Raw genomic sequence first — 26086 nt, forward strand, 5'->3', positions numbered from 1 at the left:
CCATGCTTTTTCTAGCTAGTCTAATAAGATTCTGCCTACAGCCTTTCTTTGGCCTATGTCCTTAGACTGGAGTTGCACTATTACTTCATACAACAACGTTTAGTAGAGTGTATTGTGTTCTCATTGCTGAAGGGAAAAAAAGATTGCTTAGAATATCAGCTTCATGTTTTGAAATATTGCCAAGTTTGTAAACAGGGAAAGGTATTAGTTACCTGCACTTTTGTTGGGAGTGAAAGGTAAAGATCTGATTCTGCCTGCTGAGAAATGTCGAAAGCTTTTGTCACAAGAATCAGAAGATGGTACCGATTATTTGTTTAGGTATGATTTTGTCCAGTAACCAAGTTGGATGTAATAGAAGAGCCTTTCAGTTCAAAGCTCTTTTCATACCAAGACTTACCTGCTTCTTCTGAGCTTTCATTTTTTCTTGCCTTGGCCATGTGTTTGAAATAAACTCTGGGCGTAAAGGAAAAGCTATCTAATGTCCTGTTATAAATTGAGATGTTGATTCAACAGAAGTCTCAGGCAATTACTATTTTAAGATTATGTGAAATATTCCTTCACCAAGAAAATTATGTGAGCCTTCTATCTATGAGACTGAGCTGTCATTAATGTGCTTATTGCTCTGCATTTAGTGTTATAAGAAAGTCGAGTTAGTTTTGTCTTTTGAAATGGTTTATCAGCAGATACTGTTCATGTGCAGCTATTAAAACATAAAACATTTCTTTTCTTGTTTCAGCAAAGAAATAGGTGACTAGTTGCTCTTCCTTCATTCTATCTAGTGATATTCAATAGTCCAAGGCTTTAATTGCTAGAGGCTCTGTGTTCTTATAATTTAGTTTTATTGTAATTTTAATTACCATATAAAGACATTAGTTGGTATAACTAGTTTAGTGCTGGGAAATTGTCCTTTACTAATTATGTTAGTAACTTGAATAAAAGATTAAGGCATACAGCTATGCAGTCCTTTTTCCCAAGAGTTTATTGTATGACTTGAGGCAGGTTCACTTATAAAAATGGAAGGAGGGCTACAAGAGGTGACAGAAACGTGGTTCTCGGAGCTGTAGGTCTCTCTTATGCATTGGATTAAAGGCAGCAGAGTGGACAGTTTGGTGGAGAGAAGATGCTCAGATGATCAAATGTTATGCTGATTTGACTCTGTCTAATTGGAGATTAGCACCAGTTAAACCTTTGTGTGTAATGCTGGGCTGTAGATGGGGGGAGGAAGTAGAGACGGTGTGATTCAGTGCTCTGGGCAAAGGACCAGCAGTAGACACTTTCCAACTGCTCAGTTCAGCTCCTGATTCACTCGGTAACCATGAGCCAGGCTGGTCAGAATTTAAAAAACACGTGGTGTTTACACAAGGTTTTTTGTTTAAAGAAGGAAAACAATAGAGTCTGGTTTGATTTTTTTAATCCAAGAAAATTCCCTTGGAATGTGTGCCAGTGTATTTGGAAACTTTTGTCAACGTTAAAATGGCTGAACTCTTGAGGTGCTTTTCTGTTTTGTCTTTTCTGCTGTCCAAGATGAGAAAAATATAAAAGCTTATATACATTTGCAAAACAGTCTGAATTTCAGAAATTAATGTTATGTATGTTATTTAGTATTAATAGCACCTGTAAAGAAGTCAAAGACTTCCATTTGATAGTCACTCAGTCTGGATTCAAGCTTTGTCCTTTATTCTAAGACTAGCAGCTTTCTTAGTAAAATGACTTGTGTAACTGTTTGCTTAAAAAGCACAGTTAGTGCTTTGCCTTACCTCTGTCTTGTCCAGAGTATAGTTCCTGAGTCCTTAAAATAGTTCTTAAAACCACAAGTCCTAGATAATGTTGTCTGAAACAAAGGATTTGGAAGAGAAACAAGAGTCTGTTATTGAATGGAACTTTTTGGGGTGTATAAAAGTGGCACTCTCTCTTAGCTAAAACTGCTTTCAGCTCTGGTGGTGTAGCCCATTTGAAAGGGTCCAGACGCACCACACTGGTGTGTACCTGTCATTCAAGGCAGTAAGAGACAGGTGTTAAAATTACAGTATAGTGTGATTTTATGGAACACATATTCAGAGTATGAATAGAAAAAAAATCATGAAACATGACTGCTTCTGAAGACAATATTCCTGCATCTTTTAGGATTGACAGCCTTCCTACCTTGGCAACTGCAGGTGTTCTGACATCTTTTGAAGATGTCTGTAGCACATTGATTAATTTAGCCTCAGAATGCTCTACGAGAAATAGCTGGATATGATGCAGAGCTAAGAAAAGTAAGACTAGTAAATCCTGCCAAATTAAATTATTCTTTAATGTGGAAAGCCAAGATAAGTAGACATTTTTTCCACACGTTTTGTTTCTGAATGAATGAATTTTTCCTTGAAAAGATATGTACAAGCACTGTGACCCCTACATGTTTCCATGCTAAATTTACATCCGAAGTAAATTTCTTTTCATTAATTCTACTTTCATAATGGTAAGAGATCGCTGAAGTTGCTAGAACAGAAGTTCTGCCTGATTCAGTTTGCAGACTTTTTTTTTGCAAAGGAATTTGCTTACTTGATTTTTTTTAAAATTTTTTTTTTCCCCAAAGTAGCGCTACCCCTGCAGGTTGTTGCAGCTTAGTAATAAACAAGAGCTTTGGGATGCAGCTTCCTGATGTGTGTTTACTGGTACCAGTGCACAACGTTGCTGTTCTGCCATTAGGTGGCATGCCGCAGTTTGAAGTTTTCTTTTCTACTTAATAAACTAAGTATATTTATTTTTCCCTACAGCTTATTTAAAATTTGAGAACATTCCAGGAAAAATAGAGAAAATGCAACAAGCAATAGTTTAGCATTACGTTTAGCCTGCCAGGTGTTCGGCTCCTTAGGTTTCTGCGCTAGTAAGATGTCCACGATAACACAACTGAATGGGAATAAATAGAAAGGCCAGTTCTTCAAAGGGATTTTAAGTACCTGAACCTCAGAGTGGAGCCTTCAGTCCTGAGTTTGCTTCCCAGACTCCAGGAGGACAGCCTCCAAATGGGATCTGAAGCAGCCAATATGCAAAGTGGGAACATCCTTATATGACAACGGATGATGCGCTGCAAAGAAGTGCGTCTTAACCACTGCCACTTGGAGAGCATATGTTCCCAAAGCAGTGGTCATCGTTTCAGTCCCTGCCCTGCTCTGAATGTTTCTGTTCAGAGTCCAAGTTTGCTAGGGCAAGGTTGTTGGCCCTAGCCAGGGCCAGGCACACATGCTGTTGGGGGGTTTTGGTCATTCTGTCCTGCAGTAGGTGTAATGAATCTGTTGTAGAACAGCTTTAATAAGGAAGACTGAATGTCTCCCCAGAAACCCTTTAAAACTGGTAAACATGGATGTGAATGGAGTACCTCAGGCAGAGGAGAGAGATGAACCCATGAGCTGTGGATCTCCCCTAAACTTTGATGTTGCATTGCCTGCTGTCTTTGGGAAGCAAAAAAGAGCAATCCTTTCTCCTATTTTAAAGAAAATACTGCAGGGGTGTCTTACTGCAAGGGGGGTTCAGGAAGCTCCTTCCTACACTGCTAAGAAATTTGGTTTAGGTCTAGTACTTTACACTTCAGTGTTTATTAACCTGGATTGGCCAATTAAGATATATTTATAGAGATGTTAATTTTTACCAGCTCTCAGTTGCACATTTGAAGAAAAAAGAAAGTACAAAATACTGGTCGTCTTTCTCCTCTTTTCCCTAAACCCCAGTGTCCTTGCCTCCTGACTTGAACTGTGGTCACACAAACAGCTGACTTTGCTTTTAAGACCAGTGGGGGAGCAGGGCTGGTGGGGAATGGGATTCAGTGGCTTAGGGCAGAGGAAAAGGCACAAATCCCTTCATATTATAAAGGAAATTTGATAAACATGTATGAAAGTAATAATCAGTTACAATCAGTTTTCATTAAGAGTATATGTTTCAGGGGTTTTAGGGGTTTTTTCCTAGCTGATCTATCCCAATGGCTGTGGCATCTTCTCCAAGAGCAGCAATGCTGGAGATTAAAACGTAGACAGAGCTTAATCTTCTTGCTACCATGTCTGACACGATGTGCAGAATGAAAACGCTCGGTCCTGGGCTACCTGACGTCTGCACCAACGCCCGCAGAGCTAGCTCTGCGCCTCCTGGGGATTGCTGACTTGTGCTCGGTACCCTGCCTGGGCACAAAGGGCCGGCTGCACTTGAAGCTACTTAGCGGAAACTGTATTTAAGCTAAATGTAATTGTTCTTTTTCTGGCACAGCCAAATCATTCCCTGTACAGATTAATATAGGGATGGGTATCATCAGTCAGATTGCTCCTCAGAAGCTTTTCCATTTTCTCTTTATAGTTAGCAGTGTTAACTCACAACTCATTTCAGCTGAATCCTTCTTCTCACACCTCACTGATTTTTTGGGGGGTGTGTGGGGGATAACCAAAGAAAAGATTGTTCCTGTTATACAACCTTCAAGAAGACCTTTGAAGTTCAGGGTACTTTTCACAACTTCTGTACTTTGGTTTCAGTAAAAATCAATGAAAAGGTCTTTAATTTGCTCTGGATAATGTGACATCTGCCTTAAATGACAAATGCGAATATAGTGGGTTGGTTCAGTGCTGCCTGGAAATTTAATCACATGGAGAAGAAAATATTGAGTACCCTTAAACTCACCTTGAGTACACATATTAGTAATTGACAGTGTCTAGACAGATGGTGATCTGGAAAGTAAAGTCTGGGAAAAATAAACTTACAGATATTAAAGTCAGCTGCATTTCCCAGTGGTAAAAAAGTGGGAAAATTGGGGGGCTTAACTTTCATAGCAGCCGACAAAACAGTTGCCAGCAGTTTTGTTTGGAACCTGCTCCCTCTTTAAGAAGTGTATCTTTTTAAACATTTCACATAAAAAAACACTGAAGTCTGTAGAACCTGAAAAACTACCACAAAAAGTAATCTGATGATAAGATGAATATTTGTCTGGGTATGTGCAACGCAGTGAATCAAGTTTTTCTTCTTTCCTCATAAAAGACTCTAAATTAGAGTCCTTCATGAGTCCAAAATCATACAGTGTATCGTCAGCATGTGGTTACTGTTGTTCACAGGAATAAAAAAAATAACGATGGGGCGCACTCTTGATCAGCTGGTGATCACTGAGCATCAGCACAGCAGTGTTCCTGATCATTTTATGCTAAAATTGCATCTGTTCTGTTTCTCATTAGGCCTGGAAGATGGTTTGCTACAGAACAATTGTAATCTAAACAAAGTTTAAACTTATGGCATATGAACAGGGAAAAGATTACTGTTACCGTAGTTTTACAGTCAAGCTTGAGTTGAGGTTTTCCAAAAGATCTAAGAGAACTAGTCACTGTGCTCTCCTTCAATGTAGTGCTTTTTGCCCTGCTGTAGTACTTAAGGACTGCTAAAAATACCAAGGTATTAGAGTGATAAAAGGTTGAAAATGTGGTTAAAAGTAGGAGTCTGCAAGTTTTTCAGGAGGCCTTGTGTTTCAGAAACTTGCAGAGTATGCCTGCTGGTTTGGGCAGCGTCTGTATGGCTAAATGCAGGGTGGGCTGAAGCATGGTGACACAAACTATGTCTGTCTACGCTACTTGCCCTGGGGACGGAGCACCCACGCAGTTGTGGGGACAGCCCAAATGGTGGGGCCCAGTCTCTTGCTGTGCAAGAGTCTGGGACGTTCTCAGGAGGACGCTGGCTGACCTGTCTCCCTGGCGCTGGCTGTATGCCTTCGTGATGAGGCATTTGGGGTTAATGATGAAGAACCTGGCTGGGCAATCCTAACTGTAGCTATGCCCAAACCACCCACGTTTTACACAGAAGTGATCTTGGCCTGCACGAAGACGTGTGTGAGCTTAAGTTTTCTCTCATTTTGCTCTGAAGTTTTCCCAAAGCCCAGGCCTGGAGCAGGCTTGATTCCCTGAATGGACAAGAGCCAGACAGAGAAAGACTTTTGTTTCCGAATCGGAGGAAGAGTTATGTTGTGGTTACACAGCTAGAGCCAGTCACGTGTAGGAACAGCGAGCTCAGTGGAAATAGTTTCAAGTTCCCACAAGTCTGTGCCTACTAAATAGGCACAGCCAGCCTGCACGGTTAGGATAAGGTAAAACAGGACTTCTGCTCCCTTGCTATAAATCTGCATTTAATCAACAGGACTAGGATGGGCTAACAGCTGGTAAAGTTATAGTCATCATGGAGATGAAGAGACTTTTGATGAAAAAAAGACCACATTATATAGTTTACCTGGATAATCACAACTGCCTGCAGCAGCAAATATGCCTGTGCTGCTCTCACCCACCAGTGAACTGGCATGAAAGCCTGCCTGGATTCTAAGCCCTGTGACTGCCTGCAGGTCGATTTTTAGCCAGTTCCTAACAAAATGAAGTATTACGCAGTCATCTTGTCAGCCTGACAGTTTCCACCCATAATTTTTGAACCTGATGACCAGTTTCCAAATAAATTTGGCAGAGGGACCAAAGATTCAGTTATACCAAGTTCCGATGGGTTTGATGAAACTAGGCGATGGGTAGAAAGAGACACTGCTAGTATCTCCATGGAGAGAAAGCCTACCATATGATGTCTATTTTCAGTTTTTATATCATCACAAATTATCTTTACAGTACTTTAATAGTTTTTATACTGTTCCATTATTAGACCCCAAAGAACTCACAAGGGAGAGTGGCAGAGGAAGGCAAGCCCCAGCTTCACAATTTCTGCCATGTAAGACCATGGTTTTAATCAAGTAGGTAGAAGTTCTGAACGAGCCTTTTTAAGTGAAATTAACCTCCAAGAGTAAGCGGGGAAAAACGTAAATCCACTCTGTACAATGACAGGAGGGAGGGAGGAGGCTGGCTGGAGTTCGGGACACCGTATTCCCAGGATGAAGGAGTGACCAGGCTTGGAGGAGAGTAGCCATACGCTGCCTGAGGGGGTGTGGGTGGCCAAGAAAAACCCACTGACAGCATTAAAAGGATCTACTTAGAAAAACTTTAAGCTTCTTGCTGCATAATAAGGTTTGCTTCTCTTACTGGAATAGGGCTTCTGAGAGACCATTTAAAAATACTGAAGCACTCCCTTGGCACCTGGGAGGGACCTTTTGAGAAAGCATTAGTTTTACAGGAAAGAGCAAATCACACGCTTTATCACGGGGTCAGGCGAGAGCAGGGAATGCAGAAGGACAACGTGGCGGGGAGGCTGAGTGCTGTCTTTTGACAGCAAGATGCCTCATCTCCGCTGTATGGAGAGTCTGCAGCCTCACCAAACAGCTGAAGCCACCGCAGCCTGGCTGCTGCGTGCCATGGAGCAGTGCTCCCTCCCTCCCACAGCTGAGGCCAGGAGCTGGCACTGTGGGTGCTGGAGCTCACCGCCGTGCTGCAGGAAGGCCACAGACATGTTTTTGAGCAGGCTTCTCATGCAAATCATGGTTATGGAGAATAGTTTAATCTGGCTGAAGATAAACCTTTCTTCCTTACATTCGGCAGTACTGCTGTGTGTAAAGGAGTTAACAGTGTACGTGGTAATTTAACAAAGTCAGGCAAACCTCCCCTCCTCCCAAAAGAAGGGCTTCACAAGGCACTGGGAGAGAGCAGGGTTAAGCTGTACGTGACACAGTATCTTTAAAGGAGCATTTATTCATTTTCTGAAAGTTCGCGAGAGGAGGCTTCTACATGACAAGAGTTTTAGTATCATTGCAATGAAGTACTTAGTGAGTGCTTTGTCCGAGTGTTACAGCTTGTCAAATCACACCAGAACCCCCTGTTAAATTAGCTGTACAACTATTATTAACTAATGAGCTATAAAATGAAAATAAAACCAGAACATACCTAACTTGAACTGGGGGGAAAAACTTGCCTCTTCCCATTCCTAGTGGTGGGTTGTCCTGTTGGCCAAGAGGAGGAGAGGAGAGCAGGTTACTGGCAGCCTGATAGCCTGCTGCGTGATGCTCTTCAGGTGAGCTTTGTGTCTTTCACTGCACTGTCTACCACTCCCTGTAATTTCGGTGGCATGACGGCAGTCTGCGCAGGTGATCCTGTGCTCTGCCATGAATCCCCCATCAGCAGGGAGCAGCCATGCTGCTGCGCTGGCTGAGGCTTTCCTCTGGGTCACCGCCTCCGAGCACCAGGCACCCCGTGGCGAAGGGACTCCCTGCCTGCCCCCAGGCTGCACGAGTGGGAGAGGGAAAGCGAGAAGCAGCCCCCCAGTGCAGACAGCGTCCCCCTGCCCGGATGGAGCTGGTGCTTTCCCTAAGCCACCCGTACGAAGAGGAAGAGGTTTGGGTTTTTGTTTCTCCAGGGGCGGCTCTTGGCAGGTAAGTGGAGCCTCTGGGAAGTTCAGTCCCTCTTGGTGGGGTGATTTAGTGCATAAAAGTGCAGTAATGTCAGGGCAGGATTACAGCCTGGCCTGAAGTTTTCTCCTTAGTGCATACAAAGACCGATAAGGATCAATGACTCCAGTGGAGTAAACTGGCAAGACAACATCAATTTACTTCTTATTTTAACTCACTTTGGCCAGGGTCTGTTTGTTCATCCTATGTTTCACCCACCCCAACGCCAGACACTCGTTCTTTTTTCTCCTGCCCTCCTCCTGCCCCCAGACTTTCCTCCAAGCGCAGGTGTCAGAGGGTCTCCAGTCATGCCATTTACATGTGTACCATCCTGTTCTACCATCCCCGGCCTTGGCCAGGGATGCCCATTCCTCTGCAGGGAGTCAGGGAAGTCCAGAGGCAATGGAGAACCACCCCTTCTCCCCCCTGGAATTTATTGCTGCTTTTGCTGTCAGCTTGGAGGGCCCTGCCTCCAGGGACCCTGCTCTGCGCAGGGCCATTGCTGGCTGGGCTGAAGTCCTCCCTGAGATCACAGTTTCATCCTGTCTTTGCTGTGACTTGAGCAGAGGAAATCTGGATGTTTGGCAAACAGCTTTTCACAACACCCAACGTTTACACTATCCACAGACATTAGTCTGGTCACAGCTGTTCTCGTGGCTGTGAGAACTCATTGCTGTAAGTGTCTGAGCACTGTCCAGTGTAAGGGTGAAACACCACCAGCTTGCCTTGCCACCCCTGGTCCCGCAAATGCCAGGGGAGAGGCTGCAGACATGGGGAGAGCAGCACGTCGCTGCCCCTCCACTCCTCACCTGGCGTTTGGGGCAGAAGGCCCCACCAGCCAGTCCCTGCCGTGTCCTGGCGGGGACGCTCAGCTGGGGGTAAAGGGGTGCGGGACCTGATCCTGCCACAAGCATTTGCTGTCTCCTCCAGAAGCAAAAAGGAGCTGGATGCCCAGTTGCCCTATGGCTTTGGCCTTTGCTTAACAGTTTCTACCAGGCACAGAAAGCAACGAGCAGACAGGACACTCTCGTGCTGTGGTTTGTATTATTTATGACTATCTGTCTTTAGAAGAGCAAATAGATTGGGCAACCCTTGGTAACAGAAGACTTAAATCACATCACTGGTGATATGATTGCCAAATGATGTGAAGTTCGAATCTTGACATAACTGGTTTTGAGAAATGAAAAACACCAATCTGAGACAAGCCCACCAAGGCAGTTATGCTTCCTCAGTTACTAACTGGAAACAGAAGGGATGAGCTCAGAGTGAAGAGCTGGCCAAAGACCTTCCTGGCTTGCCATGTCCTCTGAAGAAACTATCTGTGCCTCAGGAGCTACTTGCCATCCAGGAGACCATCTCGCATTGCTCACAGAAATCAAATAATCCAACAAGGAGAGCAAAGGATGCTTGCGGCATTCAAATTGCTGATGCTGCTGTCTGCAGGGCCACAAAGGCCGTGTCCTGCTGCCCCAGGGTGTTCCTAGTATGTCAGGCCTTCGGATGACTTTCCGGGTGTGCCACATGGTACACAGCTAATTCAAGCAGAAGCATCTGGAGACTGTAACTGTCTGGTATGAGAACAGCTATGGCTGATCCTAAATGTTCCCAGAATCACAGAATAGCTGAGGTTTCAGTCCATCTCACCGTCCACTTAGCAAGCCCATACTTCATCAGCTTCTCTGCGAGGATGTTATGGAAGACAGTGCTGAAAGCCTGGCTAAAGTCAAGACAACAAACATCCACTGCTCTCCCCTCATCTACCAAGCCACTCATCTCATTGTAGAAGGCTATCAGGTTGGCTAAGCACAATTTCCCCTTCATAAATCCATGCTGACTGCTCCCAATCACTTTTTAGTCCTTCATGTGTTCGCAAACAGTTACCAGGAGGATTTTCTCCATCACTTTTGCAGATTTCAAGGTGGGGCTGGCCAGTCTGTAGTTCCCCAGATCTTCCTTCTTGTTCTCCCTGAAGACAGGAGTGACACTGCTTTCTTCCAGTCTTCAGGAAACTCTCCCAATCACCCTGACCTTTCAAAGATTATCAAGAGTGGCCTCACAGTGACACCTGCTAGCTCCCTCAGCACTCATGGGTGCATCCATCAGGGCCCATGGACTTACGTGTGTCAGGTTTGTTTAAGTGCTCCCTAACCTGGTTCTCCTGCATCAATGGTGAATCCTCCTTGCTCCAGGAGGTGAACAACGTTGGTGAAGTTTACCTTGTGAAAGACAAAAACCCTATAGTGCCTGGGGACTGCAGCAGCTCAGGGAGAAAGGGGCACTGTATTGAATCGGGGCCAGTCTGCATAGCTTGCACAAGAGCCAGGTCCAAACTGCTTAGGGTGTTCAGATGTGCAATGTTAATATCCTGTTCACACCCTGCTTTGATTACTGATTGCATCTATTTTTACTCTGACACCAGCAGACCTCCTTCATTTTTTCTTCTTAAATAAACTGCGCCACCTTCCCATCCTCCTCTGCGTCCCCTGGTCCCCACGCCAGTCGCTACCCTGTCACATAAAGCCTGTTCCTGGCACAGCCAGGCTGTATCCCTGCTGAGATCCACCACAGGGGACACTTCCACATTTTGCTTGCAATAAAGTAAAACACATTAGATGGTCCCATTCTAACTCCTTGATCATGATTACTTAAAAAGCCCCAAATGACTACGTTGAGGGGAAGCGGAGCAAAATTTCCAGGAGTACCAGACACATGGATTAGTAAACCTCCCAAAGGCCATGAGGAAAGAAAAGCTTTATACAATTACTTGGAGTGTATTGCCTAAAGCTTCCTCAGCTGGAGTCCTTTCTACCACCAGCGGTTTGACACACTTGTTTCATTTAAAAATATAGAGAATGCATTTAGGACCATATTTTAGAAAATAGTCCATAACCTTGCAGTTCATCTAAAACAGTTTATAGCCTCAGTCTGCCAAAGGGCAGGGGCTTTGTACAACGGGTTGAAAGTGAAAACATCTGGCTGTGCTCAGTCTGACCTGCAATTCTTTTCACACACAAAGGTAGAGGCCCCAGGGAGAGGAAGGCCAGAAGAAATGCAGGGTATATGCCCAGGGCTGGAGATATGTGGGTCAAATCCCCATTCTGCCTTCTCATCTCCCCATTGGTATGACTGATACAGAAGCATTTCCCTTTCTCACAATGATATTCTGAGGATAAATACACTAAAAAATGGAGGTGTCCAGCTGCTGCCTTGTATTATTAAGGTAAGTCCTTCTGATTATATGTCTAGATTTCATCTTTAAATGCTGCATGAGTCAAAAAAACCCCAAACAACCAAACATAAAAGTTGTGTTTCTGTAAGACACAGTCTGGCTAATGTATCATTCTGAGCAACATTGGCTGTGTTCTCTGATGGCCTCAGAAGAGCCCTTATATAAAAAAATATTTGCTTCGGAGCAAGCACAGGGATTACTCCCAAAGAATTACCCCTTAAATATTGAGGCCAGTGCTTTCAGAGCTAAGACCTTGGGAAAGCAGCAAGTGTAGACCCTCCGTGCCATGTAGGGATATTTGTGTAAGCTTTGACAGTAGCTACAGCCATCTGAAACACCAATAAGCCCAAACAAAACATTTTGCCTGTGTAATCATCCACATCCTGACCTCCTTGCATCTCTGCTGCCTTCCTAATATTTTACTGCAGCTGTGCCTTGCAGAAGATCATTGTCTGCAGCAGAGAATAAGGTTACAGAGTTACCTATGGGTGAATCCTCACATATCAATTGGTGTTTCTTCATGAAGCTACCCTGAATAACCTTGGTGTTCAGTATATTTTCTTAAAATTGCAGAGGATAATGCATCTAGTGCCGTCTTTCACCTCTGATTCTTATCACCACCCAGTTAGACACAATACCTTAGAGAAGCTTAAATAAAAGAGGCTTAAAGCAGCGACATGCATACGTTTCTTTTCACATATCCCAAATATGTTGCAAAAAGTAATTTTTGTGAAGATCAGAGCTAGAATCGGTATCTTCATATTTTGAGCCAAACGGATATAAATTTGGCATTATATTGACTCACCGTGCTGATTGTACCAAAAGTGGAGGGAGTTGCTGCCAGCACCGAAGTCACTGCAAGAACACGGAAAGGTCAAACTGACCCTGGCAGCTTGTAAATCTGGAACGCCTTTCTGCGTTTAACCTTAGAAAAATAATGAAGTCTTGGTTTCCTCCTTTTTGAAAAGGAATAACCTGTCCTCCTTGAGCCTGAAATGTGTTCCTCTCGGAAATGTGTGATGAACGCTGGGGGTCCCTCAAACTGCGTGACAGTCCCAGGTGTACAGGATTACGAGCACGGGAGCTGCAAGAAGGCACAGCCCTGCTATGGCAGGTAGCTGCTGAGTGCAGCTGTGCTTGCAGGAATAGGTTTAGTTTTGGAAATCTTTTGGTTCAGACTTAAAGACAAACCAACAAAAAGCTTCCTGCTTCTCAGGCAGGAAGACAGGTTTGGTAGTAAATGTCGTTTAAGGAGGTTTGGTAGTAATAGTCCTTTAGGAAGCCTGTGAAACTCAGTAACGGGACGCTACCCATCTTCAAAGACTTGAAGAAATGGTTGATCTGCAGGAAATAAAATCAGACATGAGGAAAAAAATGCTAAGAGTTGGGATTGGGACGGTGAAGCTGTGGAACAGGTTATGGGATTGGTTATCAAATCCGCTTTGCTGGAAGCTTTTAAAAACGGAGGAAGGGGTTGGTGGGTGTAAAGGGAATTGATGGTACTTTGGTGCGGGAACAATGTCTGAGGAGCCTCCCAGCCGTGCATCTGTACGGTACCATTGCTGACAGGCGGTGCTGGCAGCGGTGCAGCGGAGAGGTAAGGAATTCAGAGGAGAGGCGAGCTGAGACAGAGCAGGACGGCAGCAGGCAGGGTCCATGCCCTGCGCGGTCCCTCACTGGTGCGACCGGTTTGGCAGTCGCAGAGGAATCCCAGCTATGGGACACGCAGCCCCGGGGGACCTGTCTGTCCCTCTCCTGCAGCTCACCTCCCGAAGCACCAGCGCTTATGGCTCCTATTGATTTCCCTTTTCTCTCTTAGAGGTGGAGGTTGTTATTACCCCGGTCAAAGTTTCTTTCTCTGAGTTACGGATCCGAAGAATCATTGTAAAACACATGAAGTTTGGTATTAGCACGAGAGTAGCTCACAGGCTAAATAAAAGTTTGGTGAACTGACCTTCACATACAACAGTGGACTGTCGTTTTGTGATCTACATTTAGATTTTTTCCACATAAAACAAATGACTACACATCCCCTGTTTCACAAATTGCAATAAACATTTTGAAACACTCTATAAATATAATTTGTTCTTGTCTCGTAAATGTCTCTGAACTCCACCCTTTGCAATGAGAGTGGTTTCCCTAGTAACTAATATATTCCAAATTCTTTTTAAAAAAGAGGGAATCTATAAAGATGAAAACAAGCAAAAAAAAAAGACGAATTATAAGACTGAACCTGTTTGATGGACACAAGATACACCACAGTCTGAGGTACTGTGAAGTTTTTATTGCCATTTGTTTCGTAATACTGTCCCCCCAGACTCATCCCAATAAAAGGTTTATTTCGCCTTGGACTGCTGAGGCATGGCTTGCTCCGCAGGCAGGGCAGGGCACGGTTAGGAGTGCCAGCTGGGCAGCCTGTGGAGCTGAGGCTCTCTATCTTCATGGTGGTTAAAGGAACCAGCCATGCAATGTGGCTCCACGACATCCCTCAGCTCGTCCTTGCAGAGGTGGCAGTGGGGACGTGCGTCAGTGCCTCCCTCTGCAAGGTGAGGGCTGTCAGCCCCTGGAATCCAGTCCAGAGAGCAGCAGAGGCTAGTCATGCAGGAAAGCCATGCAGGTGTGAATTATGGGAAAAGATAAAGGAATCTTTGCCGAAGGGCTCTGAGCTGGACACTAAATTCAGGCAAGAAAATTCATATTTGGCACCCTACTTTTTTAAACAAATGTAGGGAACTGATAGCTCCTGCTGAAATATAGCTTACAGTAGTGGTCAGAAAAGGGGGTGATGTATGGAAAGGATGCTGAAGGATTTGTTACAGTCTGCAATGAAAGAAATGAAAAGTGGCTGGAAAAAGCAGCAAGGCACCTTGAATATAAACATGTATGAAACTGGGTGCAGCTCTGCAGAGAAGGACTTAGGGATACTGGTGGATGAAAAATTGGCAGTGTGCACTTGCAGCCCAGAAAGTCCATTGAATCCTGCGCTGCATCAAAAGAAGCGTGGCCAGCAGGTCGAGGGAGGTGATTCTCCCCCTCTGCTCTGCTCTGGTGAGACCTCACCTGGAGTCCTGCATCCAGCTCTGGGGTCCCCAGCACAAGGCAGGCATGGACCTGCTAGAGCAGGTCCAGAGAAGGGCCACGAAAATGATCAGAGGGATGGAACACCTCTCCTATGAAGAAAGGCTGCGAGAGCTGGGGTTGTTCAACCTGGAGAAGAGAAGGTTCCAGGGAGACCTTATAGCAGCCTTTCAATATATGAAGGGGGCTTATAAGAAAGACAAAGACTTTTTACCAAGGCCTGTAGTGATAGGACAAGGGACAATGGTTTTAAACTGAAAGGGGGTAGGTTTAAATTGGACTTAAGGAAGAAATTTTTTACAGTGAGCGTGGTGAGACAGTGGAAGATGTTGCCCAGAGAAGCTGTGGATGCCCCATCCCTGGAAGTGTTCAAGGTCACGTTGGATGGGTCTTTGAGCAACCTGATCTAGTGAAGGATGTCCCTGCCCATGGCAGAGGGGTTGGACTAGCTGATTTTTGAGGGTCCCCTCCAACCCAAACCATTCTGTGATGATTCTATACAATATGTTCGCAGGGCTGGTGCAGTGGAGGGACTTAGATCACTGCCCGAAGAAGCTGGCAGAGTGGAGAGGGTTGCATACGACAGCTGTGGTCCTTGAGGTCATCCATCTGTACCTTCCACAGTCCCACAGGCTTGAACAAACTGAGTATCAAGGGGTGATTGAAATGCTACCAAACCAGAATGGCAGTGAGGTAGTCTGTAAGAAGAGCTGATACCTTTTATTAGATCCATGAAATAGTGGGGGAAAATATAACAGTTAAAAAAAAAAAGAACAAAAACAAGTCTTCAGGTATGAAAGCCCCTCCTGAGGCATGCAGGAGGAGCTAAAGAGGGAATTGGCGTGGTAGCACTTTCACATCCGTGTTGCAACAGGGATGGAGAATTAGGCCCATTGCCAGAGGAGGGGGAGAGAGTCCATTTAAATACGGTCACCGTAGCGGGTACAGGTTAAAAAACATGTCATCGTTGCAGTAGTTGAGACCCGTACGGTGCCCTCCCTCACCCCCGTCTCCTTCGCTTCCCCTCAGAGGTGCCGAGAGCTGGCGGTGGTGTCGTGCCCCGCTCGCCACGGGGCGGGGGCCTCCCTGAGGCGCAGGGTAGTGCGGCGGAGGGAGGCAGCTGCCGCTGTAGGCCAGCGGGGATTCCTCCTCGCAGGATTCATCCCCCAAAGGGCCAGCGTTAGGCCTGAAGGGGTCATGGCCACTCTTTGTCACGGGCAGGACGTGCTGGGTGCCGGGGTGGGTGCAGAGCTGGGGGGAAGGGGCTGCGCAGGGGAGGTTGGCCGCAGGGACGGCAGGGCCGCTGCAAGGCCTCCCGGCGCTGGGGGTCCTCCCGAGGGCCGGGCTCCTGCTCCAGGTCGGCGCCTCTCCGGAGCCCCCGTCCTCTCCAGCTGCCCTTGGGTATGGCAGCTGCCCACAACAGCTGCCCAGCGTCGGCTCCTGGGAGCTTTTGCTTAAATGTTCCCCGAAATTAGCAGGTAGCATGTAAGTGTCCGGCTTGGAAAGAAGCAAAGGCAAAGCGTCCTGTGTTGGCATTGCACCTGTCAGAGACTTGGAAAGCAAGGTGGGTTTAGTAAAACAAAGTGTAGTCTAGCAGCATGAAATAAAAACCGTCCTGTATGAGACCCTCACGAATGCATTCGATTAATACAGGTAATGAAGCAGACGCCATAGCAGAGCCTCCTTGTAGGGTAGCGCCAGTGGGCTTTAGGGGCAAACAAACAGGGCTCCCAGATCACGGGTCTGGGTTTGTTTCACCAGTTTTTGCCGAAAACCTGTTTTACACTGAAAGAATTGTTAGACCTCACATTCACAGCTCTCGGGGTCTGCTGCCAGCGTATACTGAAGAAGCACCTGAAAATGAAATTATGCTAATACATTTGACACCATAGAATTTTTTTTTTTTAATGGAGTTTAGAAAAGCTAAGTATGATTTTTTTTAAACTGATTGTTTTGAAGTGATCTTTTCACTACAGTAATATTATGTTTCAGCTTTTCAAGACTCTACTTCTATTTCTAACTGATAAATTTTCCTATCTTTACATTTTTTTACCCCACAAACAGAAATTTCATTCAGGGAGGGAGCAGCACACATGAATTATTCTTCTGGGTCCTTTGTTCTGGACATCTCACAACTTCTTTAATTGCCCTAATTATTGGATTATCATTTTGCAAACTTTAATTCTTTTCAGAACACTCATTCTGTGCTATCATTTCTGATGAGTACTTACAGGTCTCTCTTCTTTGTAATTCTGCTTTTGCATCCATTTAATTATAGTGATTTTGCTGACTGCCAGAGTAGCAAAGCTCCTTTCAGCTGTTCTCCACTCACCATGAGAAGAAATTCCAACAACCTGATGTAGGACCCAGCCCACCTTCAGCTAAAGACCCGCTGACACCATAGAGAAAACATCCTATGTATCACTTGCTCTATTTTGGGCTCATACTTTTTTCTAAAATTCTCCTCCCTCGTCTCTTGTGACCACATTAAAATTGAATTTTTTCAGAAGACTTTTTGCAGATTCAGCGACACAGGTTCTGCGTGTCAAATCAGACTCTTGAGTTAGCTGTATCACAGCCGGTCTTGGCAGAACATGAATATGGTGGGTTATTCCCAAGAAAAACATGCTGGAGAGCCATGAACTGGAAAGCCAGCTGTGGGTAAATGGTATCACTCTGACTGCACAGTCAGACCAGCTGAAGAGCAGGGTCTACAGTTAGATATTTATGACATCTTTGGTCTGTTCCTACTCCCACACAATTCAAAGTGAAGACACCAGGAAGATGTTTTAGGAAGGGAAAGACAAAAACATGTCTAGAGGGAACTTGACCTCAATAAGACCAGTAGGCTCAGGTATAAAAGAAAAAAAGCCATGTGGCTCAGTAACATTTCCTAGGTGAGGACTATTTTAGTCTTCATGGAGACAGAATTAAACCAGTGATATGAAAATCATTGTTTCTGTATTTGTTAGAGATTTACCCAGTGGCTCAGCTGCTTTTTCTTATGCTTGTGTTCCCAGGTGCTTGTGTCAAGAGCCACCACCAGCCTGTCCTGTAGTCTCTGACTGTCCCATCCCAAGTCAGTGTGTCTCCATGAGAGTCACTCCTGAGCTCTGTTTTTTAGGGTCCTCCTGAATATTTCCAGTAGAAATAGCTGCAGCTCCTAAATTAATATTCCAGTCAAATGGGTTTAACTTCCTCTGTTCACTCTCTTAATCTACTTCTTGGGCTCCTGGATGCCCCTGCTTCCCCATGTTGTCCATTTAAGAAGTCTGTCCCCACCCAGCCCAATTATCCCTTTTGTCTGTAGCTGAAGCGGCACTGATTACTGTCCTGAACACCAGGCTGGGGAGGATGCACCACCTCTAGCACATCAAAAGACAAACTGCATGTGAACACTGGTGGTGTACAGTTGCATGTAACACAGCCTTTGCAAGGAAGGTCACTGGAGACAGCCTCACTACTCTACCCGGTTCCCTCCATCAGGCAGTCCATGGGATCTCTGTAGGTGCTTTCACAAGTGTTTCCACACCCAGCAGAGCTGATGTTTTAACGTCAGTGCTTCTGTAAGTCCTTCAAAGCACTCTTCTGCCTTCAAAGCCCTCCTGGAGACCAGAGGAGCAAGCAGGGCACACCAAGCAGAGGTGATGCACCTTCCCCTTACCCATCCTGGCAAAACCCAGAGGGGGACGAGCCGGGGTGGAAGGTGCCTTCGCTTTTCTGTGGCACCTCCTCCGTGTCAGTGGAGGACCTCAGGACACACATCAATGTGGAGAAAACACGACCTCCCGCTGTCTCTCCAAGGGTGGGACAGTGCCTCCTGCACCTGAGGGTGCCCTCACAGCCCTTGAGGGTCTGCAGGTGGATGAATTCTGCTCAGGGGCAGCCACTCCGCAGGAGAGCATCTCTCTCCCTGATGGGCATTAAGTCTGTGAATAAAACAATCCGGGCCTGCTACTGAAGTAACTGGGTTTTCTTAAGTAAAGGTTGGGGGACTGGAGGAAGAAGGAGTAAGGATTTCTGGAGTTGCCTTGTTAATGACAAGTTTGTTTTGTCAAGATACCATACACAGCATATAATAGGCATATCATATAGGTAGTGTTATATATTGTATGCCAGATTAAAATAGTATACAGTGTGTGTGTGTGTGTATGTGTACAGACATACACACATCTTCCTCCTGAGCTCAGTTATTGCCACAAGTACTTCCGAGTTTTCAAGTGTTCATTTGTTACAATTTTCTCATGGGGTCGTGCAATCAATACTTGAAGTTAAATCCAATTAAAACCTTCTAATATTCTCCTTCAATGTCAATAGTGATTAGACTAAATATCTAATTACTTTATTCCCAGATTTCTTTGTAAATAATTTAATTTCTGGAGCAGCACTAACAAAGAACTTGTAGGAAATTTTTCTAAAGGCAACTCTTGCATTTAAAAAAGGAACGAGGTGGGGCTCTAAAGCTATGTCTGTACTGCTAAATAAAATGAGGCCAAGGACTGTCATTGGTAACAGGGACCAAAAGGCATGGCCTGGCAGTGTCCACACTACATCCCGGCCTTGGGCAACCTCTGGGCCTGAAGTGAAATGATGCAAGGGCTGTGTTGCAGCCCATCAAGGGCTATTTATCACAGCATGAGCTTAAGATTCTTATTGCTTGTGGCTTGTAGCATGATGGCACGTAGGGGCAGAGGTAGGTTCAAAGCCAGGTGTGCACAGTGAAGGGACCCAAACCTGATGCAACCTTGTCCAAAATCCTGCCAGGGAATGGTCCTTGGCACATGCTGTCCTCCCGACCCTTGCCAGGGCATTTTGTCTATGAGCACGAGTTAGCACTGGCCAAATCCATTCACCACGTGAATAGTGATGCAGCTGAGCCTGCCCTCCAGCCCTTCTTTGTTTACCAGTACAGATGTAATCCCCTGCTGCCACCAGGCCCAAAGAGGCTCCAGGTGGAGGGTGCTGGCAGTGGATGACAGTGCTGAGCAGAGCAGGATGCTCAGGACATCCCTGCTCCCTCTTGGACTGATCACGGGGAGGCATAACGCAGAGATGTAAAGCCTGCTCCCACCCAGACCCAAAGCCCAGATAGCCTCCACCATGCCTTGAACCATGGATCACTGACCCCACAATTTCATTGGTCAATAATAAGAGTTACCTCAGTCTCCCGGGTTCTTTTTAATCTTGGAGAAGACGGAGAAAAAGCTGTCTGTGCTTTCTGGATTGATCTTCTTGCTTCTGCTTCTAGTTTTGTTTCTGGACGTGGATGGTCATGAGCTCCTTTGGACTTTAGAAAGGCATGATGATATGTTAAATTTAGAAACAACCTTGTTATTAATCTTAAGGGAGCAGAATTTGTAGCACAGGCCAAAACCACACATATGGCCTGGTTTAATGCTTTGTATTTAATAAGACTTACTTAATGTGAGCTCAAGTAACAAACATATCTCAGATGAAGTGTGATGGGGTAGAAATTCTCTGAAATCATAAAACCAGTACACCACATTTATGTGCAGAAGAGACTCCCCACACGAGAGCCCCAGTTGAAGCCACAAGGTCTTCTGCAGCCTGGCTAAAGTGTTCCTGAAGTCATTTCCATTATTCTCACACTTTAGACATGTTTATCAGAACATTAAGTTCCATTAGCTTCCACAGAGAATTAATTTTATTTAACCTGCACATAAGTGAAAGCCTGGACAACAGGAAACAGTTCAGTGGTTACGGTACTAAACTAGGACTACAGCTTCCAGAAACAGTGCCCATTATTTACACACTTGCATACACTGTTTTCCAGATATAAGTTACATGTAATGCACAGATGGCATTTTCCATAGACAGTCCCTTGGGTACAACCATTTCCTGCTCTAAGATAACCTCATGCTTACGCGTGGTGCCTTGGAGAAGAGGTTGAGATAACACAGCATTTCTGACTTTTCGAGGATTCATTGGTTCCTATGTACCTGAGGCAAAGTGCTTCAAAATCAACAGGTTTTCATGGGAGCCTAAATGAAAAATATAATATGCTGTAAAATCATAGTAGCATAGGCTAATTTAGGTTGGAAGGGACCTCTGGAGATCTAGCTCAACCTCCTGCTTAGGCAGGACTAACTTCAAAGTTAGATGAGGCTGATTAGGACCTTGCCCACTCATTGTGAAAATTTTTCTCCTTACAGTCATTTGACCTTGCCATATTCAATGACCCTTATTTGTTGGAAAAAAAATGTCCTTAATCAATCTTAAAAAACAGTCTTCGAAATTAACTAGCATAATGTAAGGTAATTTTATACCAACCTGAAAAAATATGAATTGGCCTTCATGCCTCCAGAAATTGGTAACTGGGTAACCACCATGGCCTCGGCAGGAAAGGAGCTGCAGGGGCCCATTGCAGTTTGGACAGCATTTTCCTGGAACAAAGGTGGAGGGAAATATTTTCTATACACCAATCAGATGAATCCTATGTGATACAATGGTTCATTCGTGGTGGATTGCCACTTCTGGTTTGGGGCTCAGAAACTACACTGAGAAAAACTGTGCAAAAAACTTTCAAATGTAAGCAAAAATTAATACAAGCAAAGTAATAATTGCCTTTATTCTGTTCTGTTATTAAATATAACTGGCAAAAAATGATTTATATTATAGCTTTATTATAATTTTATCATTTATTATCATGGTCAGTTTTAGTTTTTAACTTGGCAGTGTCTGGAATGTCATATGTGTTCTTGTCTGATCTTTCTAGAGGACATCATTCTGCCCTCAGTGAGTGCTTAAGTAATACCTTTCTTTAGCCAAAACGTTCATCAGATCTAGAAATCAGTATGCGCTAGCTCTACTGAGCAATCAACAATTGTTTGGAATGGTCTCGTTAAACATGCGCGTGCAGCTCATGTTCTCTATTTGCATTGTCTTGCTCCGGTGACATGACTATGAGGCTGATTTTCCAGCCATCATAGTTTATGAGCAACTTCTTCACTGCAAGACTTGCCTCCTGAGTTACTCTTGGGCCCATGCAATAATGAAGCCAACACTCAGGTCCGCAGAACAGCACAGCAGGAAGCGGCCTGCACTGCACAGCTTTCTCAGTAGCCTCATGCATGGGCCTGAGAAGGCTGGGAATCAATCTCTAACCATCAGAAATAGATATTAAAAAAGGAAAAAAAAAAGGAAAACAAACAAGCAAACAACTCCTCCCCCAACAGTAAGAAATGTAAAATGCATTGTTCCAAAATCAACAGTTGCATTTGAATATAAGGAATGGCAGTGGGAAGGTTGGATAATCCAAACGGTATCCTCTACTTTGATTTCTTTTATGTTGTGTTCACTTATGAACTGCAATATAATGAACAGCCATGCTCATACTCACGCTGTTGTTTTTGCCTAGCTTTATCACATATGGCTGGTCTTAAGTAGATCTTCCTCCCATCCAAGGTCGAGCAGTCATTGCCGCAGACCACCACCCCAAGGCAGGACTTTTTTAAGATGCGAGAGTTGTGGTTGTTGGTATTTCTCATTGCCCAGCTGCTGTGGTGCCTCTGAGCATTTTTATCCTCTGAGCTATAGATATGTTTTACGTAGGAATCTGGCCATTCTTGAAACCAGTCTATCTGTCTTACATCCTGTGGAGAGACCAAAGCAAGCCACGTTTTAGGCTGAGGAAGAGAAGAGCTTGTGCAAGAGCCCAACAGACCTGGTCCTCTGCTGGGTGTCCTCTAGCCTGGGTGACTCCAGCACCCCAGCAGGTGATGCTGGTTGGCAGGAGGGAGCAGTGGAGAGAAGGCAGAAAAAACACAGCTCCTCGTGGCTCCCCACAAGCCCCAAAGCATCAGGAAAGCCTGGCCAGGAGGTTGTTCTCACTCACCCACGGGTCCAGCTGCGTGCAGGACCTCCCCGGGAGAGGAAGGTGGGTGCCTGACGTAAAATAGCAGATACTTTCCTTGCAGGCAGCAGTCACCGCCTGACTAACTTCTGTTAGCTTTAATGGCAGAGATCCTGCTTTGCCTTTCAGGCTATTCACAGCAGCATTACGCTGAATCATTTGGCTTGATTTGGCTCAACTTGCTGGAAAAAGGGCAAATACTGAATCAGACTGAGCCTATGCCCACGTTTGTAGGTCTTTAGTTCTGGACTTTGGTTTGGTTTGGCCTAAGTACCATGAGAGACTTCCACGGTGAGTTTTCTGAAGTCCAAAACAAATAACATCTTGGTCAGGTTTTTCTTTCTTTCTTTTTCTTGCTATGGACTAAGCAAAAAAAGCCCCAAAGACAACACTGTAAGGAACAATAAAAATAAAACTAAATGAAAGAAAAGATGAAGGACCAACCACACATCACATCGGTGGGTACAGTTAACACAGTAAAATGCAGTAAGCTGTAAAGCACCTAACATACCCGCTGATGGTTTTGAGGGAAAAGGAGTATATTGTAGGGGTACAAAAACTGCGTAGAAATTTCCTTGAAATTGCTGATCCCAACCACTGAGAGCCATTACAGCAGCAAGAACATCAACTGAGAAGAGAAAAACTCCTGTGCTCCCCCAGGAGCCATCAGATAGGATAGGGAAGGGTGTGGAGGAAGCCTGCAGGCTGAAATGCAGGTGAAGGTGACCTTGGGGTGGAGGGCAGGGAAGGAGGTGGCTTGGGACATGGAGGCTTTGGGCAAACAGCAGTGACATAGTGGGAAGAGACTGGGATCAGGTAAGAAGACAGGGCTGGCAGGTGAAAGAGCTGGATGGTGAAGGGCCCCAGCAGGAGGAATCTGGCACAAATATGCTGAGGTGAGGGACAGAGAGATGAGATTGGGGTGGGGGGTGCGGTGGGCTTTCAGTGGAGAGCATGGATGAGATTTCTAGATAAAAGGACTGAAGGAGGGAAAGATCACTATTCTGCCTCTCAGCAAATCTCTGCCCACATGAAGCAAACTTTTCCTAGGTGCTCGTGAAAGGAATGTTGCCTCCGTGCAGAAAGCCAGCCCGCTTGCCTGGAGCCCGATCTGCAGAGAGGCTGAGCACCCAGAGTTGCAAGGCAGTCGTGGGTGCCGTGCTCACTTCTCATAAAGCACTACCCAGGGCAAAAAGCAAGTCCTGGACATATCTAATTGAGCAACCACAGCAGGAGATAATTTTTTCCCCTGCTTTCTCTGCACCTTATCCACCAGTGGACTAGAAAGGCAATGCATCTGCAGTATCACTATTTTTTGTGTATCAATCAGCAGCTCTTTCAAGAATACGTTTAAGGAAAAATGCATGGAAACGTCAATATTTTGCTGTATATTTTCTAGCTTTTCAGCAAAACACTGTCCCATACCTCAAGGTGGCAAAGAGAATAAAGGCAATGAGGCATAGATGACTGGGAGAGCATTTAAGATCAGCGCTGAAGTGGAGAAGACTGGTCAGAACTGGATAAATTTCTAAGGCACAGACACATACCTGGGGAAGTTTGATGTCATTGATATCCCAACTTGTCGTTTCTCCATGTTGGGAAGCAGAGTCCTCCTGCTCCATAACAACATCATCTGCACCTTTCAGCATTTTTGATTTCCTTCCCAAAGTTACCAAGAAAGTAAGTTTCTCCCGGCTGCTTTTGAAGTTGACTGGCTGTCAGCACTCTCAAGCAGTTTACAACCAGGAAGCTGTTTCCTGAAGCTAAATGATAGAGAGGCTGCTCATTAAAGATAAAAATCAGTGTTCTTCTGCCAGAAAAACTTGTTCCATTAAAAGTTTTGCAAGCCGGCAATGCAGTGGAAAATATAGCTTAGAGATAGCCTGTGATGCTACAGAGGCATTGCTAACAGCAAGCAAGTCATGCCTTTATCATCTGTTTTGTTTTGCTCGGTCTCCTCTCATACCAAGTTTATTGTCACATAACTCTGCTCACAGGCTTTTCATACATCTGATGTGACTCTGGCTCAATATTTCCAGAGCCAAACTGATTGAACAGCTCAGTGGCTGCTAAGGGCTCTTTACTCGCTGCTTACCCATTAGTCGCTGCTTACCCATGCGATTACCCATTGTTCACACGCTGCACATGACAAAGGTGAGCAGCAAGAGGGGACGGCTACATCATTTCAGATGAAATGGTGCTCAGCCATTTCATATATTGTTGGCATCTCTGAGACCTTACTAATGGCATGAGGAAGTGTAGAAAGGGAGGCTGGGCTACCTGCATTTTCCTATCTCAACAGCAGACTGAAGTAAAAAAACCCACCAAGGTATGTTTGTTAAAACCAAGAGTTTTTGTCTGAAATCTTGTAAAGCAGGCGGTTGTCCTACTTCAAATTTCAGAACCAGCCAAGCTTAATACCTTATCCTCAGGGATCCCATGCATGAAAAACTTTTGGGGTTTGTTTCCTTTGGCAAGGAGAGAAAAGGCAAATCAGAAAATGAACAGGCCAGTTTTCTCTTCCTGGAAACCGGGAAAGCTTCAGTGGTTTCAGGAAGGTGACTGTAATTTGTGCCAATTAAGGATTTGTTGAAGACTACTGAGTAGTGGGAGAAGTAAAATCTACTTGATGTGATTCTATTTCATAGACTTTATTAAGCGTAATTTATTTTATTGTTATTTCTGGCTCTGCATATGCATGACCCTTGGAAAGTGACTTAGCCTTCATGTCCTTAGTTTACCCATTTACAAAATACCCACAATCTTAATTTCTCGTGTGATATTATCACCTCTAAAGCAAGAGTTTGCAGATATTTGCAGAGCACCTGAGACATTTGGCTGTATGGTGCTCTGGCAGCATAGTCAGAGCCCCACTGCCCCACTTCGTGACTCAGGCTGTGGCGGTGGGGGAGAAAAAAGGCTGTGGCAGAGCATCCCCATGGAAAAAGACCCCACAGAGGGGTGCCTGGTAGTCAGCCTGGTAGTCAGGAATTCGAACTGAGGCTGGTTGTTGGAGGGCAAGTAACCCATCACAGGTTCAAATGAGGTGTTAGACCAGAGGAGAAGGGAACATCACTGCTCAGAAACACAAACTTCTGTAAGAAACATCAGGTCTTCATATATTTTCACATTGCACTACAATGAAGATGGAGATGGTAAAGTCAGGACAAACAAAATATGAGCTGCACTGGAAAACTGAGTTTAATTTACTAAACAAATGACCCTTGACTATTGTGTGCTCTAAAACATGAAATGATTTGTTATATATTTCAAAACGATAGTCTCATTGCTTTTAAAATTACTTTTCAAAATGAGATGGCTTAGAAATTGATTTTTAATTTCATTCTTATTAGAGAAAATGGAATATTTCTTCTTTTCTGTTATATTGATAGAGATAAAACAATAATTAAATATTACCTTAAAGATTAATGAAAGACACAGATAATTTCATAATAATATGCACAAAAAATGAAGTTACAGAGAATCATACATATTTAACTACTTGCAGGCAAAGGCTGAAATAGTAGCAAAAACTTTGAGCGATAATTACAGGATGATGTGGCCATATTAAATGTCTGATTGTTATTTGTGTAGCTTTAAT

The 26086-nt window shown here is 44.7% G+C and overlaps 1 protein-coding gene across 1 annotated transcript; it reads right to left on the reverse strand.

The window, feature by feature from the left end:
• Positions 1–15637: 15637 nt before the first annotated feature.
• Positions 15638–24134, reverse strand: GCM1 (glial cells missing transcription factor 1). Its single transcript, XM_072857843.1, has 6 exons — positions 24033–24134; positions 21973–22225; positions 20904–21016; positions 19771–19899; positions 15833–16163; positions 15638–15660 (listed from the first exon to the last, which is right to left on the reverse strand). The coding sequence occupies exons 1-6, from the start codon at positions 24132–24134 to the stop codon at positions 15638–15640; spliced, it is 951 nt and encodes a 316-aa protein (XP_072713944.1).
• Positions 24135–26086: the final 1952 nt, after the last annotated feature.

The sequence above is a fragment of the Ciconia boyciana genome, chromosome 3, assembly GCF_034638445.1.
Source record: "Ciconia boyciana chromosome 3, ASM3463844v1, whole genome shotgun sequence".
NCBI lineage: Eukaryota > Metazoa > Chordata > Aves > Ciconiiformes > Ciconiidae > Ciconia > Ciconia boyciana.